Source organism: Lepidochelys kempii, chromosome 14 (genome assembly GCF_965140285.1).
Source record: "Lepidochelys kempii isolate rLepKem1 chromosome 14, rLepKem1.hap1, whole genome shotgun sequence".
In the NCBI taxonomy this organism is placed as follows: Eukaryota; Metazoa; Chordata; order Testudines; family Cheloniidae; genus Lepidochelys; species Lepidochelys kempii.
Window position 1 is genome coordinate 29,924,961 of NC_136393.1, and position 18,103 is coordinate 29,943,063.

Below are 18,103 nucleotides of genomic sequence, written 5' to 3' on the forward strand. Positions count from 1 at the left end.
CCTCCCAGACGTTCCTGCCTGTGCTTCCTCCCGGTATCCCGCTTTCCCACTTACCTCAGAGCTTTGGTCTCCTTCCCCCGGTGAACCTAGTTTAAAGCCCTCCTCACTAGGTTAGCCAGCCTGCTCGCAAAGATGCTCTTCCCTCTCTTTGTAAGATGGAGCCCGATGAAGTTTTGCCTAGAGGGAGTCTCTATGTTTTGAATCCGATTACCCTGTGAGGTAGTTACCATCCTGATTTTACAGAGGTGATTCTTTTACTTTTTCTTCTATTAAAATTCTTCTTTTAAGAATCTGATTGCTTTTTTTCATTGTTCTTGAGATCCAAGGGTTTGGGTCTGTGTTCACCTATGTAAATTGGTAAGGATTTTCATCAAGCCTTCCCCAGGAAAAGGGGTGTAGGGTTTGGGGAGGATTTTCGGGGGGAAAGACGTTTCCAAGCGGGCTCTTTCCCTGTTATATATCTGTTAGACACTTGGTGGTGGCAGCAATAGAGTCCAAGAACAAAAGGTAAAATAGTTTGTACCTTGGGGAAGTTTTAACCTAAGCTGGTAAAAATAAGCTTAGGGGGTTTTCATGCAGGTCCCCACATCTGTACCCTAGAGTTCACAGTGGAGAAAGAACCTTGACATGGTGGCAGAGGTGGGATTAACTTGAAATCTTTTTGAGATCAATTTGAGATTTTTTTGAACCAGAAGCACAGATTTTAAAATGAATTTTTTTTTCCCTTTGGGCTGCTGGAAAGCAGGTTTTAAGCTGAAAGCAGTTAAAGGTTTTTTTGTCTCTGCTTGGGGGCCAGAGCAGAGACAAAAGGGAATTGTCTTTTGTGAGCTGGAGTTTTCTCTACCTAAAGGCAGGGTAGTTAACCTCCTGCAGGGAAATTCACAAGTCTTCATAGACCTGAAGTTGTTTTTTATCTAAGAGCAACTAGAGGGGTTTTCTGTCTATTTGCCTGGAGACAAAGGTGTTAGTTTTTTTTTTTTTTTTTAAGGATTTTTCTGTAGGCTGACAATCACTATCAGAGAACATAGGTATCCGGACAGCACAGCAAAATTTTACGAGCCAAGTTTTTGTTTGTTTGTTTTCTTTCTAACTCTCGGGTGTAAAGTTAGTTAAAAACAGAGAGGTTAGGATAACAGACTGCACTGTTCAACAGAAGCTGGAATTAGCCAGATTTGAGGCTGAGGAAAGACAAAAGGAACATGAAAGACGGGTAGAACTCAAGACAGATGGAAGAGGAGGAAAAAGAGAGGACACATGCACTGGAGATGGAGAAGGCAAAGTCTCAGCAGAATATACCAACAAACCCTAGCAATCTTTCTCCAGGTACCACTTCCCATCCCAGAAAGTTCCCCACCTACAAGTCAGACGATGATACCGAGGTCTCCTTAGAAAACTTCGAAAGGGCCTGCCTTGGGTACAGCATCCCTACAGACCAATACATGGTAGAACTGAGACCGCAGCTCAGTGGACCCTTAGCTGAGGTGGCGGCTGAAATGCCTAAGGAACACATGAACCAGTATGAACTGTTTAAAACCAAGGCGAGAGTCAGAATGGGGCTAACACCCGAGCGTTCCCGTCAGCGGTTCAGAGCCCTAAGGTGGAAACCAGACGTGTCATTTACTCGACATGCCTACCACATTGTGAAACATTGGGATGCCTGGATATCGGAAGCAAGTGTTAAATCTCCAGAAGATTTGCCCTTCCTAATGCAAATGGAGCAGTTCTTAGAGGGTGTTCCTGAGGAAATAGAAAGATACATCCTAGATGGGAAGCCCAAAACTGTAACCGAGGCAGGGGATATTGGAGCCAAATGGGTGGAGGTAGCAGAGAAGAAAAAACTGGTTGCAGTTGGAGCGGATACCAGAAGGGACAACCTCAGACCACATCCTACTACCGGGGGCAGCCCAAGGCCTCACCTACCCCCCAAGGAACCCTCCAGACACCTTAGACACCTTATCGTCCTGCCACACTGTTCTCCAGCAACCCGCCTCGCCCCAGTGACCTGTCAGCTGGATGATGTTTTAATTGTAACGAGCCAGGGCATGTGAAGGCCAACTGCCCCAAGAACCCCAACAGATTACAGTTCATTGCACCAGAATCACACCAGAGGTCCTCAGGCCCAGATACCTCCCATATACCCTCGGAGCGGAAACTGAGTGTGGGCGGGAAGAAGGTCACCGCGTGGAGGGACACCGGAGCACAAGTGTCGTCTATCCATGCTTCCTTAGTGGACCCCAATTTAATCGACTCAGAGATCCAAGTGACCATTCAACCCTTCAAGTCAAACTCTTTCAATTTGCCAACAGCCAAGTTGCCTGTCCAGTACAAGGGCTGGTCAGGAACGTGGACTTTTGCAGTCTATGATGATTATCCCATCCCCATGCTGTTGGGGGAAGACTTGGCCAATCGTGTGAAGCTAGCCAAGAGGGTGGGAATGGTCACCCGCAGCCAGGCTAAACAAGCCGTCCCGCCTAGCTCTATTCCAGAAACTTCTACCAGGACCTGGTCAGAGATGATGGACCTGGACCCCAGGCCAATGTCTGCAACAGAAGTAGTAGATCCAGTCCCAGAGACTCAGACAGAGCCAGTCCCAGAACCGGCAGAACAACTAGCACCAGACCCATTGCCAGCACTGAATCCAGTACTTGCAATCCCAACACCAGAGGGCCCCACCGAACCTGAACCAGCAGCAGCCGCTAACCCTACACAAGAGGCTCAGCCGGAACGTGAATCCCAACATAGTGCACCAGCAGAGAGGGGTTCACAGTCAACAGAAACAGCCCCCTCTCCTACATCACTTCCAGAGGGACCAAGCATAGGTTCACAATCCAATGAGGAACTGATGTCTCTCCAACATCAAGGGAACAGTTCCAGACCGAACAGGAAGCAGATGAAAGCCTCCAGAGAGCTTGGACGGCGGCCCGGAGCAACCCACCACCTCTCAGCTCTTCTAAGCAATCCAGGTTTGTTGTAGAAAGAGGACTTTTATACAAGGAAACTCTTTCTGGTGGACACCAGGAAGACTGGCATCCTCAGAGACAGTTGGTAGTTCCAACTAAGTACTGGGTAAAGCTTGGCCCACGATCATCCTAGTGGCCATGCTGGGGTGAACAGGACCAAAGACCATTTCGGGAGGTCATTCCACTGGGAGGGAATGGGCAAGGATGTTTCTACGTATGTCTGGTCTTGTGAGGTATGCCAAAGAGTGGGAAAACCCCAAGACCAGCTCAAAGCCCCTCTCCAGCCACTCCCCATCATTGAAGTTCCATTTCAGCGAGTAGCTGTGGATATTCTGGCTCCTTTTCGAAAAAGACACCCAGAGGAAAGCAGTACATACTGACTGTCATGGATTTTGCCACCCGATGACCGGAAGCAGTAGCTCTAAGCAACACTAGGGCTAAAAGTGTGTGCCAGGGACTGGCAGACGTTTTTTCCAGGGTAGGTTGGCCCTCTGACATCCTCCCAGATGCAGGAACTTATTTCCTGGCAGGAACTATGGAAAGCCTTTGGGAAGCTCATGGGGTAAATCAGTTGGTTGCCACTCCTTACCACCATCCAACAAATGGCATGGAGGAGAAGTTTAATGCAACTTTGGGGGCCATGACACATAAATTTGTAAATGAGCACTCCAGAGATTGGGACCTAGTCTTGCAGCAGTTGCTCTTTTCCTACAGAGCTGTACCACATCCTAGTTTAGGGTTTTCACCATTTGAACTTGTATATGGCCGTGAGGTTAAGGGGCCATTACAGCTGGTGAAGCAGCAATAGGAGGGATTTACACCTTCTCCAGGAACTAACATTCCGGACTTTGTAACCAACCTACAAAACACCCTCCGAACCTCCTTAGCTCTTGCTAAAGAAAAGCTACAGGATGCTCAAAAAGAGCAAAAAGCCTGGTATGATAAACATGCCAGAGAGCGTTCCTTCAAAGCAGGGGATCAGGTCATGGACTTAAAGGCGCTCCAGGCCCATAAAATGGAAGCCTTGTGAGAAGGGCCATGCACGGTCCAGGCGTGCCTGGGAGCTGTTAATTATCTCATAGCATTCCCCACCTCAAACCAAAAGCCTAAGGTATACCATATTAATTCTCTAAAGCCCTTTTATTCCAGAGAATTAAAGGTTTGTCAGTTTACAGCCCAGTTTGCTGTAACTCGCCCACACAACTATCCAATGCCACGCACAGATGAACTATTAGAGAAACTGGGACGGGCCCAGTTCATCTCTACCTTGGACTTAACCAAGGGGTACTGGCAGGTACCGCTAGATGAATCCGCCAAGGAAAGCTCAGCCTTCACCACACGTCGGGCTGTATGAATTTAATGTACTCCCTTTCGGGCTGTGGAATGCACCTGCTACCTTCCAAAGACTTGCAGATGGTCTCCTAGCGGGATTAGGAGAATATGCAGTCGCCTACCTTGACAATGTAGCCATATTTTCGAATTCCTGGGCAGAACACCTGGAACATCTACAAAAAGTCTTCGAGCGCATAAGGGAGGCAGGACTAACTCTTAAGGCTAAGAAGTGTCAAATAGGCCTAAACAGAGTGACTTACTTTGGACACCAGGTGGGTCAAGGAACTATCAACCCCCTACAGGCCAAAGTGGATGCTATCCAAAAGTGGCCTGTCCCAAAATCAAAGAAACAGGTTCAATCCTTCAGAGGGTATGTCTACACTACGAAATTAGGTCGAATTTATAGAAGTCGGTTTTTTAGAAATCGGTTTTATATATTCGAGTGTGTGTGTCCCCACAGAAAATGCTCTAAGTGCATTAAGTGCATTAACTCGGCGGAGCGCTTCCACAGTACCGAGGCAAGCGTCGACTTCCGGAGCGTTGCACTGTGGGTAGCTATCCCACAGTTCCCGCAGTCTCCGCTGCCCACTGGAATTCTGGGTTGAGATCCCAATGCCTGATGGGGCTAAAACATTGTCGCGGGTGGTTCTGGGTACGTGTCGTCAGGCCCCCGTTCCCTCCCTCCCTCCGTGAAAGCAAGGGCAGACAATCGTTTTGCGCCTTTTTTCATGAGTTACCTGTGCAGACACCATACCATGGCAAGCATGGAGCCAGCTCAGGTAACCGTCACCCTATGTCTCCTGGGTGCTGGCAGACGCGGTACGGCTTTGCTGCACAGTAGCAGCAACCCATTGCCTTCTGGCAGCAGACGGTGCAATACGATTGGTAGTCGTCCTCGTCGTGTCCGAGGTGCTCCTGGCCACGTCGGCTGGGAGCGCCTGGGCAGACATGGGCGCAGGGACTAAATTTGGAGTGACTTGACCAGGTCATTCTCTTTAGTCCTGCAGTCCTATTGAACCGTCTTATGGTGAACGGGCAGGCGATACGGACTGCTAGCAGTCGTACTGTACCATCTTCTGCCAGGCAGGCAAGAGATGAGGATTGCTAGCAGTCGTATTGTACCATCTTATGCCAGGCAGGCAAGAGATGAAGATGGCTGGCAGTCGTACTGTACCATCTTCTGCCAAGCAGCCATGAGATGTGGATGGCATGCAGTCCTTCTGCACCGTCTGCTGCCAGCCAAAGATGTAAAAGATAGATGGAGTGGGTCAGAACAAGAAATAGACCAGATTTGTTTTGTACTCATTTGCCTCCTCCCCTGTCTAGATCACACTGCAGTCACTCACAGAGAAGGTGCAGCGAGGTAAATATAGCCATGTATCAATCAGAGGCCAGGCTAACCTCCTTGTTCCAATAACAACGATAACTTAGGTGCACCATTTCTTATTGGAACCCTCCGTGCAGTCCTGCCTGAAATACTCCTTGATGTACAGGCACACCCTTTGTTGATTTTAGCTCCCTGAAGCCAACCCTGTAAGCCGTGTTGTCAGTCGCCCCTCCCTCCGTCAGAGCAACGGCAGACAATCGTTCCGCGCCTTTTTTCTGTGCGGACGCCATACCAAGGCAAGCATGGAGGCCGCTGAGCTCATTTTGGCAATTAGGAGCACATTAACCACCACACGCATTATCCAGCAGTATATGCAGCACCAGAACATGGCAACGCGATACCGGGCGAGGAGGCGACGTCAGCGCGGTCCCGTGAGTGATCAGGACATGGACACAGATTTCTCTGAAAGCATGGGCCCTGACAATGCATGCATCATGGTGCTAATGGGGCAGGTTCATGCTGTGGAACGCCGATTCTGGGCTCGGGAAACAAGCACAGACTGGTGGGACCGCATAGTGTTGCAGGTCTGGGACGATTCCCAGTGGCTGCGAAACTTTCACATGCGTAAGGGCACTTTCATGGAACTTTGTGACTTGCTTTCCCCTGCACTGAAGCGCATGAATACCAGGATGAGAGCAGCCCTCACAGTTGAGAAGCGAGTGGCGATAGCCCTGTGGAAGCTTGCAACGCCAGACAGCTACCGGTCAGTTGGGAATCAATTTGGAGTGGGCAAATCTACTGTGGGGGCTGCTGTGATGCAAGTAGCTCACGCAATCAAAGATCTGCTGATATCAAGGGTAGTGACCCTGGGAAATGTGCAGGTCATAGTGGATGGCTTTGCTGCAATGGGATTCCCTAACTGTGGTGGGGCTATAGACGGAACCCATATCCCTATCTTGGCACCGGAGCACCAAGCCGCTGAGTACATAAACCGCAAGGGGTACTTTTCGATAGTGCTGCAAGCTCTGGTGGATCACAAGGGACGTTTCACCAACATCAACGTGGGATGGCCGGGAAAGGTGCATGATGCTCGCATCTTCAGGAACTCTGGTCTGTTTCAAAAGCTGCAGGAAGGGACTTTCTTCCCAGACCAGAAAATAACTGTTGGGGATGTTGAAATGCCTATATGTATCCTTGGGGACCCAGCCTACCCCTTAATGCCATGGCTCATGAAGCCGTACACAGGCAGCCTGGACAGTAGTCAGGAGCTGTTCAACTACAGGCTGAGCAAGTGCAGAATGGTGGTAGAATGTGCATTTGGATGTTTAAAGGTGCGCTGGCGCAGTTTACTGACTCGCTTAGACCTCAGCGAAACCAATATTCCCACTGTTATTACTGCTTGCTGTGTGCTCCACAATATCTGTGAGAGTAAGGGGGAGACGTTTATGGCGGGGTGGGAGGTTGAGGCAAATCGCCTGGCTGCTGGTTACGCACAGCCAGACACCAGGGCGGTTAGAAGAGCACAGGAGGGTGCGGTACGCATCAGAGAAGCTTTGAAAACCAGTTTCATGACTGGCCAGGCTACGGTGTGAAAGTTCTGTTTGTTTCTCCTTGATGAAACCCCCCGCCCCTTGGTTCACTCTACTTCCCTGTAAGCTAACCACCCTCCCCTCCTCCCTTTAATCACCGCTTGCAGAGGCAATAAAGTCATTGCTGCTTCACAGTCATGCATTCATCACACAAATAGGGAGATGACTACCAAGGTATCCCAGGAGGGGTGGTGGAGGAGGGAAGGAAAATGCCACACAGCACTTTAAAAGTTGACAACTTTAAAATTTATTGAATGACAGCCTTCTTTTTTTTGGGCAATCCTCTGTGGTGGAGTGGCTGGTTGGCCGGAGGCCCCCCCACCGCGTTCTTGGGCGTCTGGGTGTGGAGGCTATGGAACTTGGGGAGGAGGGCGGTTGGTTACAGAGGGGCAGCAGTGGCAGTCTGTGCTCCAGCTGCCTTTGCTGCAGCTCAACCATACACTGGAGCATACTGGTTTGGTCCTGCAGCAGCCTCAGCATTGAATCCTGCCTCCTCTCATCACGCTGCCGCCACATTTGAGCTTCAGCCCTGTCTTCAGCCCGCCACTTACTCTCTTCAGCCCGCCACTTACTCTCTTCAGCCTGCCACCTCTCCTCCCGGTCATTTTGTGCTTTCCTGCACTCTGACATTATTTGCCTCCACGCATTCGTCTGTGCTCTGTCAGTGTGGGAGGACAGCATGAGCTCGGAGAACATTTCATCGCGAGTGCGTTTTTTTTCTTTCTTTCTAAGCTTCACTAGCCTTTGGGAAGGAGAAGATCCTGTGATCATTGAAACACATGCAGCTGGTGGAGAAAAAAAAAGGGACAGCGGTATTTAAAAAGACACATTTTATAAAACAGTCGCTACACTCTTTCAGGGTAAACCTTGCTGTTAACATTACATACATAGCACATGTGCTTTCGTTACAAGGTCGCATTTTGCCTCCTCCCACCGCGTGACTACCCCCTCAACCTTCCCCCCTCCCTGTGGCTAACAGCGGGGAACATTTCTGTTCAGCCACAGGCAAACAGCCCAGCAGGAACGGGCACCTCTGAGTGTCCCTGAAGAAAAGCACTCTATTTCAACCAGGTGACCATGAATTATATCTCACTCTCCTGAGGATAACACAGAGAGATAAAGAACGGATTTTGGTTGAATGCGAGCAAACATACACTGCAATGCTTTGTTCTACAGTGATTCCCGAGTACGTGTTACTGGCCTGGAGTGGTAAAGTGTCCTACCATGAAGGACGAAATAAGGCTGCCCTCCCCAGAAACCTTTTGCAAAGGCTTTAGGACTACATCTAGGAGAACCGCAAATGCCAGGGCAAAGTAATCCTTTCACATGCTTGCTTTTAAACCATGTATAGCATTTTAAAAGGTACACTCACCAGAGGTCCCTTCTCCGCCTGCTGGGTCCAGGAGGCAGCCTTGGGTGGGTTCGGGGGGTACTGGCTCCAGGTCTAGGGTGAGAAACAGTTCCTGGCTGTCGGGAAAACCGGTTTCTCCGCTTGCTTGCTGTGAGCTATCTACAACCTCCTCCTCCTCCTCATCTTCTTCGTCCCCAAAACCTGCTTCCGTATTGCCTCCATCTCCATTGAAGGAGTCAAACAACACAGCTGGGGTAGTGGTGGCTGAACCCCCTAAAATGGCATGCAGCTCATCATAGAAGCAGCATGTTTGGGCCTCTGACCCAGAGCGGCTGTTCGCCTCTCTGGTTTTCTGGTAGGCTTGCCTCAGTTCCTTCAGTTTCATGCCGCACTGCTTCGGGTCCCTGTTATGGCCTCTGTCCTTCATGCCCTGGGAGATTTTCACAAAGGTTTTGGCATTTCGAAAACTGGAACGGAGTTCTGATAGCACGGATTCCTCTCCCCAAACAGCGATCAGATCCCGTACCTCCCGTTCGGTCCATGCTGGAGCTCTTTTGCGATTCTGGGACTCCATCATGGTCACCTGTGCTGATGAGCTCTGCATGGTCACCTGCAGCTTGCCACGCTGGCCAAACAGGAAATGAGATTCAAAAGTTTGCGGTTCTTTTCCTGTCTACCTGGCCAGTGCATCTGAGTTGAGAGTGCTGTCCAGAGCGGTCAGAATGGAGCACTCTGGGATAGCTCCCGGAGGCCAATACCATCGAATTGTGTCCACAGTACCCCAAATTCGAGCCGGGAACGTCGATTTAAGCGCTAATCCACTTGTCAGGGGTGGAGTAAGGAAATCGATTTTAAGAGCCCTTTAAGTCGAAATAAAGGGCTTCACTGTGTGGACGGGTGCAGGTTTAAATCGATTTAACGTTGCTAAATTCGACCTAAAGTCCTAGTGTAGACCAGGACTTAGGCTTGGCTGGTTATTACAGGCGATTTGTACAGCAATACAGCCAAATCACTGCCCCACTGACAGACCTAACCAAAAAGAAACAGCCAAATGCCATTCAGTGGACCAAAGAGTGTAAGAAGACCTTTAACCAGCTTAAAGCGACACTCATGTCTGACCCTGTACTAAGGGCCCCAGACTTTGACAAACCATTCCTGGTAACCACAGATGCGTCCGAGCGCGGTGTGGGAGCAGTTTTAATGCAGGAAGGACCGGATCAAGAATTCCACCCTGCAGTGTTTCTCAACAAGAAGCTGTCAGAGAGGAAAAGCAACTGGTCGGTCAGTGGGAAAAAATGTTACGTCATTGTCTACGCTCTGGAAAAGCTACGCCCATATGTTTGGAGACGGCGTTTCCACCTGCAAACCAACCATGCTGCGCTACAGTGGCTTCATACTGCCAAGGGAAATAACAACAAAAAAAACTTAATCAGTGGAGTTTAGCTCTCCAAGATTTTGATTTCGACATTCAACACATCTCAGGAGCTCCTAATAAAGTGGCTGATGCACTCTCCCGTGAAAGTTTCCCAGAATCAGCTGGTTAAAATAGTCCTTGAGATATGGAAAATATTGTTAGTCTTTATATACTTGGTAGTATATTTAGAGGTGCATGTGTCTTATTAACTCTGTTTTCTCCTCGAGCTCCAGGAAGAAATCCCAGCCAGCGTTTCACCCTATCTGTGATTTGGGGGGCATTATAAATACAAAGGGAAGGGTAAACACCTTTAAAATCCCTCCTGGCCAGAGGAAAAACCCTTTCACCTGTAAAGGGTTAAGAAGCTAGGATAACCTCGCTGGCACCTGACCAAAATGACCAATGAGGAGACAAGATACTTTGTTTCTCCCTCCCTGTAGCTTTTGAAAGTCTCTCTCTGTCTGGGTGATGCTTTTGCCAGGAACAGAGAAGGAATGGAGTCTTAGAACTTAGTAAGTAATCTAGCTCGATATGTGTTAGATTCTGTTTGTTTAAATGGCTAAGAAAATAAGCTGTGCTGAATGGAATAGATATTCCTGTTTTTGTGTCTTTTTGTAACAAGGTTTTGCCTCGAGGGAGTCTCTGTTTTGAATCTAATTACCCTGTAAGGTATTTACCATCCTGATTTTTACAGAGGTGATTGCTTTTTTTCATTGTTCTTGAGATCCAAGGGTTTGGGTCTGTGTTCACCTATGTAAATTGGTGAGGATTTTTATCAAGCCTTCCCCAGGAAAGGGGGTGTAGGGTTTGGGGAGGATTTTGGGGGGAAAGACGTTTCCAAGTGAGCTTTTTCCCCGTTATATATCTGTTAGACGCTTGGTGGTGGCAGCGATAAAGTCCAAGGGGTAAAGGTAAAATAGTTTGCACCTTGGGGAAGTTTTAACCGAAGCTGGTAGAAAATAAGCTTAGGGGGTTTTCATGCAGGTCCCCACATCTGTACCCTTGAGTTCAGAGTGGGGAAAGAACCTTGACAGGACTGTACAGCCACTGTAAATAAAAGAACACGGGTGAAGCACCTGCAAGAGGCACCTGTGACCCTTTCTTTTGCCAGCCCAAGCACAGGGACAAGGGGAAGGAAATTTGTGCCACCCTGTGACAGCTAAAAGGAATCATTAGAATCATAGAATCATAGAATATCAGGGTTGGAAGGGACCCCAGAAGGTCATCTAGTCCAACCCCCTGCTCAAAGCAGGACCAATTCCCAGTTAAATCATCCCAGCCAGGGCTTTGTCAAGCCTGACCTTAAAAACCTCTAAGGAAGGAGATTCTACCACCTCCCTAGGTAACGCATTCCAGTGTTTCACCACCCTCTTAGTGAAAAAGTTTTTCCTAATATCCAATCTAAACCTCCCCCACTGCAACTTGAGACCATTACTCCTCGTTCTGTCATCTGCTACCATTGAGAACAGTCTAGAGCCATCCTCTTTGGAACCCCCTTTCAGGTAGTTGAAAGCAGCTATCAAATCCCCCCTCATTCTTCTCTTCTGCAGGCTAAACAATCCCAGCTCCCTCAGCCTCTCCTCATAACTCATGTGTTCCTGTCCCCTAATCATTTTTGTTGCCCTCCGCTGGACTCTCTCCAATTTATCCACATCCTTCTTGAAGTGTGGGGCCCAAAACTGGACACAGTACTCCAGATGAGGCCTCACCAATGTCGAATAGAGGGGAATGATCACGTCCCTCGATCTGCTTGCTATGCCCCTACTTATACATCCCAAAATGCCATTGGCCTTCTTGGCAACAAGGGCACACTGCTGACTCATATCCAGCTTCTCGTCCACTGTCACCCCTAGGTCCTTTTCCGCAGAACTGCTGCCTAGCCATTCGGTCCCTAGTCTGTAGCTGTGCATTGGGTTCTTCTGTCCTAAGTGCAGGACCCTGCACTTATCCTTATTTAACCTCATCAGATTTCTTTTGGCCCAATCCTCCAATTTGTCTAGGTCCTTCTGTATCCTATCCCTCCCCTCCAGCGTATCTACCACTCCTCCCAGTTTAGTATCATCCGCAAATTTGCTGAGAGTGCAATCTACACCATCCTCCAGATCATTTATGAAGATATTGACATTATGGTCACTTTGTCTGACGTTAGAGGAAGGGAACCAAAAGAGCATTCTAAAGCACACGCTACCTATGAAATACAGAGCTACCCCCCGTCCAGGTCCCACTGGTGCCATGAGGCTAGATTGGCTCAAGGCTTCCTGCCCACAAGAGAGAATCCCACTTTGTTTTCTGAGTGTGGATTTTTCATACAAGTTCCTTAAAACCAGATGCTCCCGGGTAAGGACGTGAATGTTAAGTAGCCTCTTGTTGCATTCTGCAAGCAGCATAAGAGTTTTGCTCTGACAATTCTGTACAAGATCTCCCCTCCCTCCATTGTTCATAGACTTCAAGGCCGGAAGGGACCATTGTGATCATCTATGATACAGACCAGAGACCTGCCCCACAATAATTCCTGTTTCAACTTGAGTATATATTTTTAGCACAACATCCAACCTTGATTTAAAAGTAGTCAGTGATGGAGAATCCACCACGACCCTGAGTAAGTTGTTCCAATGGTTAATTCCCCTCACGGTTACAAACTTGCACCTTATTTGCAGGCTGAATTTGTCTAGCTTCAAATTCCAGGCACTGGATCATGTTAGACCTTTGTCTGATAAATTGAAGAGCCCTTAACTTATAAAAGATTTTTTTTCCCCATGAAGATACTTATAGACAGTGATCAAGTCATCCCTTCACCTTCTCTTTGCTAAGCTAAATCGATTGAGCTTTTGGAGCTCTCACTGTAAGGCAGGTTTTCCAATCCTTTAATCATTCTTAGGGTTCTCCTCTGAACCCTTTCCAATTTCTCAAAATCCTTCTAGAATTGTGGACACCAGAACTGGGCACAGAATTCCAGCAGTGGTCGCACCAGTGCCAAATAGAGAGGTAAAACAACCTCTCTACTCCGATGCACTATTCCTGTTTATACATCCAAGGATTACATTAGCTTGTTTGGCTACAGTGTCACAGTTGGGCCCAGATCTGCAATTGGATTCTTAGGCACCTAAGAAGTCACTGGAACAGTACTGGTATTCACAAAACCTGAGTTAGGTGCAGCTGCTCCCAGTACAATGAACGGGGAGAAACAGGCACCTTAGAATGGGATCCACAAAAGCCAGCACATTAGGCAGGGAGACATCTAAACTGGCCAGCATCAGATGCCAACAAGAGGGGTGCGTTTGAGGTCCTGCCCCTCCAATGCAGATAGGCCCCTGAAATGCAGGCTGCAGGGAGGCTTTTAGCTTGGCTTGCAATTCCCAGCTTGGAACTTGTCTCATGGAGTCAGGTGGCTCAGGCCCCCTAAGTTGTTTCTTGTGAGAAGGAGAGAGGTGCCTGCCCCACTCTGCATACAATAGCCAGAGGAGCAGACTGTGGAGGCAGGGCTTGCCCTATAACTTTTAGGCTAGACATGTGGTTAGAGCTCTAAGTGGAGATTTGGGAGACCCAGGTTCAAGTCCCCCTTCTCTCAAAGGGGAGAAAGGCTTTGAACAAGGTGAGTGCTCCAACCACTGGGCTACCGGATAGTCTAACAGGGGCCTTCCACAATCTCTCCTGCTGAAGCCATTCCACTGTGGATCAAATAATGAGAGAGTCACTGTGCCAGAGAATCTGTAGCCTGGTGGTTAGGGCACCCAGGAATGAGCCTCCGGGTGCAGTCCCCTGGCTCCAATGCCTACTGGTTCTCAGGGGCATACCTACTGGATCCGGTGCCACAGGCAAGCAAACATGTATCATCCCCTGGTTTGTGGTTCGCTCTGGGATTTAGTGGGGAGATAGGTGTCCAGGCAGCTGTGTGCATTGCCAGAAGCAGAAGCTGAGGTGTGGAGGGAACTTTTACCCTGAAAACAGGGGTTGAATGAGTTTAGGTGCCTGCGGGAACAGAGCAGGGTTTTTGTGGAGCCTATAACTGAGATTTAGGTGCCTACTTATCTTGTGGATCTGGGCTTGGAACTCATGTTCGTTCAGCTGATTATCCACCATGTGCCTTTCAGAATCACTGCTTCCCATGATTCATAGATATTAAAGGTCAGAAGGGACCATTATGATCATCTAGTCTGACCTCCTCCACAATGCAGGCCACCGAATCTCACCCACCCACTCCTGAAATAAACCTCTCACCTATGTCTGAGCTATTGAAGTCCTCAAATCATGGTTTAAAGAAGAGTCCCCTTCCCTGAAAGTACAGCCCATGGTATTTGTTCCTAGACAGGTGAAAGCAATGTACACAAGACACATTCTCTGAAAGTCATCAAGGGCTGGGCTCAAACTCACAATACACAGGTTCACTGGCCATAGCACGTCACCTTCAGCAACCCCGGCTGCTCTGCTCAGCCCCAGAGGCTGCTGCACTTTCAGGGACACTGATTTTGAGTACCTCACATGTCAAGTGCCCACAGTGAAACGGTTATGGATCTTAAGAGGTGCTAGAGCCAATGGAAACTGCGCCTACCTGAAGTGTCAAGCTGGGTTCCTAAAAAACGGATGCTATCAGTGAAGCCACTTTTTAAAAATGTGTGCCATTAAATGGTCAGCTAGGAAACATGAACACAAGCGTGACCAATTATTACAGGGTATTCTATTCTGGTGCACAGTTAGCAGCTAGGAAGACATTCATATGCATTTGTCAGCTCCTAGAAGGACCTTAGCTTAAATTTGGAAGCTAGAAGCATAAACACTTTAAAGCAATTCCTTTCACTGCTTTGGGAAAAAGTTACTGTTAACTCTATGAGGGTCATTTCAGAGCAGTTCCCAAGAAAGAGGCAAATGAAGTGCATAACAAAACCTGTCAGGTATCACAAAGTGGCACTGTTACACAGTCTCCAAACCCTTTTCCTAGGCATGTGAGCAAGTTTTGATTCTTGGGATGATATATTGTGCTTTGTTAGTTTTGGATTATGCCAGGTTTGGAGTAGAGGCAGCTTCGGGACAGGAGAAGCTGCGCGAGAAGCAGGAGAGATTGCCCTCTAAATTAAAAAACAATGAGGAGTACTTGTGGCACCTTAGAAACTAACAAATTTAGTTGTTTTTGCTGATACAGACTAACACGGCTACCCCTATGCAACTTGTCTCTAAATATAGTCTGCTCGAGACAGAGCTGCTGTCTGGGAACTAGTGTGGGGTTGAGATTCCTAGGAGAAGGGATTGCCCTGCATGCAGTTTGTCCTTCTCGTGTCAGAATTGGTGTACTGCAATTTACTCTTACAGTGTATACAGACTGATTTCAAACTTAAGAGTATGTTGGTATAGCTCAAGTTCAGTGGCCACAGCATGTTACCTTGAGTCACCCATGTGTGATGAAAACCAGCTGGCTGGAAACCCTCATGGATAATCACTGATTTCTCCCCAACTGTGAAGCCAACCTGCAAGACTTCAGACAACTGCTACTGCTTGACAGAGGGGTCAGGCTGGTGTCAGAAGGGGATACTGGTGTCAGAAAAGGTGGCATCCAGAATAGGCATCCAGGCTGTTAGTGCAACTCTCTGTTCTGCTGTGATAACAAAACCACCCATCAGAAGTGTATCTGAGTCCAGAGGGATAGAAATCCGGCTTGTACATGTAGCAGCATAATAATTAACAATATACACCCAGTGCTTAATCTGTAATGAAAGAGGTGCCGGGGCTCAAGCTGAGCAGCTGGAGAGTGGCGGATGCTGGCTGGGCGCCCAGCTCTGAAAGCAGCACTGTTGCCAGAAGCAGCACAGAAGTAAGAGTGGCACGGGACAGTATTGCCACTCTTCCTTTGTGCTGCTGGTGGCGGTGGCACTGCCTTCCGAGTTGGGCAACTGGAGAGCTGCAGCTGCTGGCCAGGAGCCCAGAGGTGTCAGGGCTATGAACTGCCAAGCCTCAAGGTGCCAGGGCTCAGCCCTGGCACAAATTAATCACTGCCTGCACAATTATAAAAGACAGAAGTGACGATATGACAAATCTGCTTCACTAAAGCTTTACCATAGGATTTTGGCCACGGGGAAGTTGTTGTCAGCATGCCAGATGACACAGTTATATTACAGGCTGTCAAACATGTGCACTTAAGATTGTAGGAAAAAACCCTGCAGTGTATAATACAAACATAGGAATTTCCAGACGGGATCAGACCCAGGTATGGACCTAGCCCAATATTCTGTCTCTCACAATGGCCAGCACCAGCTGCTTCAGAGGATGGTGTAGCAGATGTGGGAAAATATGCCCCCATATTAGGTCTTCTTCTGGTCTCTACTAGCCAGAAATTGGCTTCAGACCTGAAGTGTGATGTCCATGTAAATGTCCAATCCTTTTTTGAATCTTATTAAATTCTTGGCCTCAACAACTTCCTGAGACAATGAGTTCTGAGAAATAATATGTGACCATGTAATAAAACACAGTGTCCTAATGCTTAAGCAAAAGGGGGCAATTAAAGATGCACAAGGGGTCCCTTACCTGTGGCCTTTCCTGGCTTTCTCATGCTTGCCTGGAGTGATGGGGTGCCACCTAGGAGCTGTTGGCACGCTCAGTCCTGCAGCTCTCTCTTGCTCTCTTGCCGTCTTGCAATGATTACTCCCAGACCAGAATGCTCAGACCAACATTCCTCCTTTGTGGGGCTTATTTCACTAACTCAAAAGTACACACCTTTAACCCTTCCAATCCATCCATCTTCTGTGAGCCCGGATGCTAATTCAGCCAGGCATCCTCTCCTAAACTCACAAGTTCACAGCCTCCTCCTGGGCCTGTGTAATCATTCAGGTAAGCTAACTGGCCCAGATTTAGGTGCCTACGTTCCAGTTACAGGTGCCACTTTTATACGACCTTGCTCTCACTGCACATCTAAATTACTGCTGTAAAAGTTCCCTAGCTGCCTAAGTTCCTGTTCTGGTCAAGCACACTGCTGCCTCCTTCTAGGCATCCGGACACTATCTCCGGTCTGAGCCCTAGCACGATCCCTGAACCAGGCTAAGCCAGGCAGGTGAATGCCTAACTTCCCTGCAAGGCCTGATCTGGCAGGTGTGCTCAGAGCATGCCTGGCAGCCAGGGCCCGTCCCAAACCCAGAGAAGGTGCCGACAGTATAACTCAGAGCCCAGAAGTTAGCACTCAGCTGGGATGTGGGCCAAACAGGTTCAATTCCTCCCTCTGCATGAGGGGGGAGAGAAGAGGATCTGACCAGAGATCTGCATACACCCCCTTATTGCTCCTGCTGCCCCTTCCAGTCTCTTCCCCCTGCTGCTCCCTCTCCCCACCCCTCGGGCTGGGAGACTCGGTCCCTGGCCCGGCCCGGGCCGGTCGCTCCCCCGGCGCTGGCTCGGCTCCTGCAGGCGCTCGGGGGGCAGAGCCGGGGCGGGTCAGGGAGGGCGGCAGCGCTGGGACTCGCAGACCCCCGCCCCCCCGGGAGCAGAGCTGGGTCCCCCCCTCCAGCTGGACACAGAGGGCGGTAGGAAAGGGCTCTCCCCACACAGACCCCGCTGGGGCGGGGACAGGAGGATCAGCGGCTCCGGATGGAGCAACAGTGTCTGACCCAGGAAGTGCAGCCTCCCGCCCCGCCCGCAGCAACAGCCAGGCCTTCTACCGACCGCAGCCAAGGAGCTCCTGGGAGCAGAACGCGGCACGGGGGGATCCGGCCGGAACCCTTCTCTCCTGCCTGAGCCTCAGCGTGCACCGACCAGACAGAGCCCCAGAGAAACCTGCCCCCTGCTGCCAGCCAGGGCTCGGGGCCGCCCCCGGGGCCAGGCGCCCACCAGCCCAGACCCCTTTATCGTATCCCAGATCTCTTCTTTTCCTGTAAAATCCACCCCCAGGCAGAGAGCTCTGGCTCCTCCCCTGGGGCTGGGTACGTTGCTCCCCCACATGCCGCAGCTGGAGGAAGCAGCGCCCCCTCCTGGTTGGTGTGGTGAGGTCTCCCCCTTTTCCAGTCTGTTTTAAGCCCTGCAGCTGGGCCAGGCTCTCAGTCTCCTGTGGAATCTGAGGAGGAGGCAGAGGCTGTGCTGGGTCTCATGGCTGGGGGTGATGTCAGGCTAGCCCTTTGTGTGCCCAGCACTGTGCCAACCCTGAACACTCCTGACACT

At 49.4% G+C, this 18,103-nt stretch overlaps 1 protein-coding gene across 13 annotated transcripts in view; it reads right to left on the reverse strand.

Moving 5' to 3' along the window:
* The window catches only part of LOC140898211 (uncharacterized), a 39,512-nt gene extending 21,680 nt beyond the window's left edge, over window positions 1–17,832 (reverse strand). For 11 of the 13 annotated variants that reach the window (XR_012154920.2, XR_012154919.2, XM_078848809.1 and 8 more), the window contains exon 1: window positions 16,487–17,832. Coding sequence is in view for 9 of the 13 variants with exons in the window: in XM_078848809.1 (XP_078704935.1) it covers window positions 16,487–16,511 (25 nt within the window). In the remaining 4 variants the exon portion in view is untranslated. Of the gene's footprint in view, window positions 1–15,347; window positions 15,561–16,486 lie in introns of all 13 variants that reach the window. The other 2 variants (XM_073311717.2, XM_073311716.2) reach the window with 2 other exon arrangements.
* Between the last annotated feature and the right edge of the window lie 271 nt (window positions 17,833–18,103).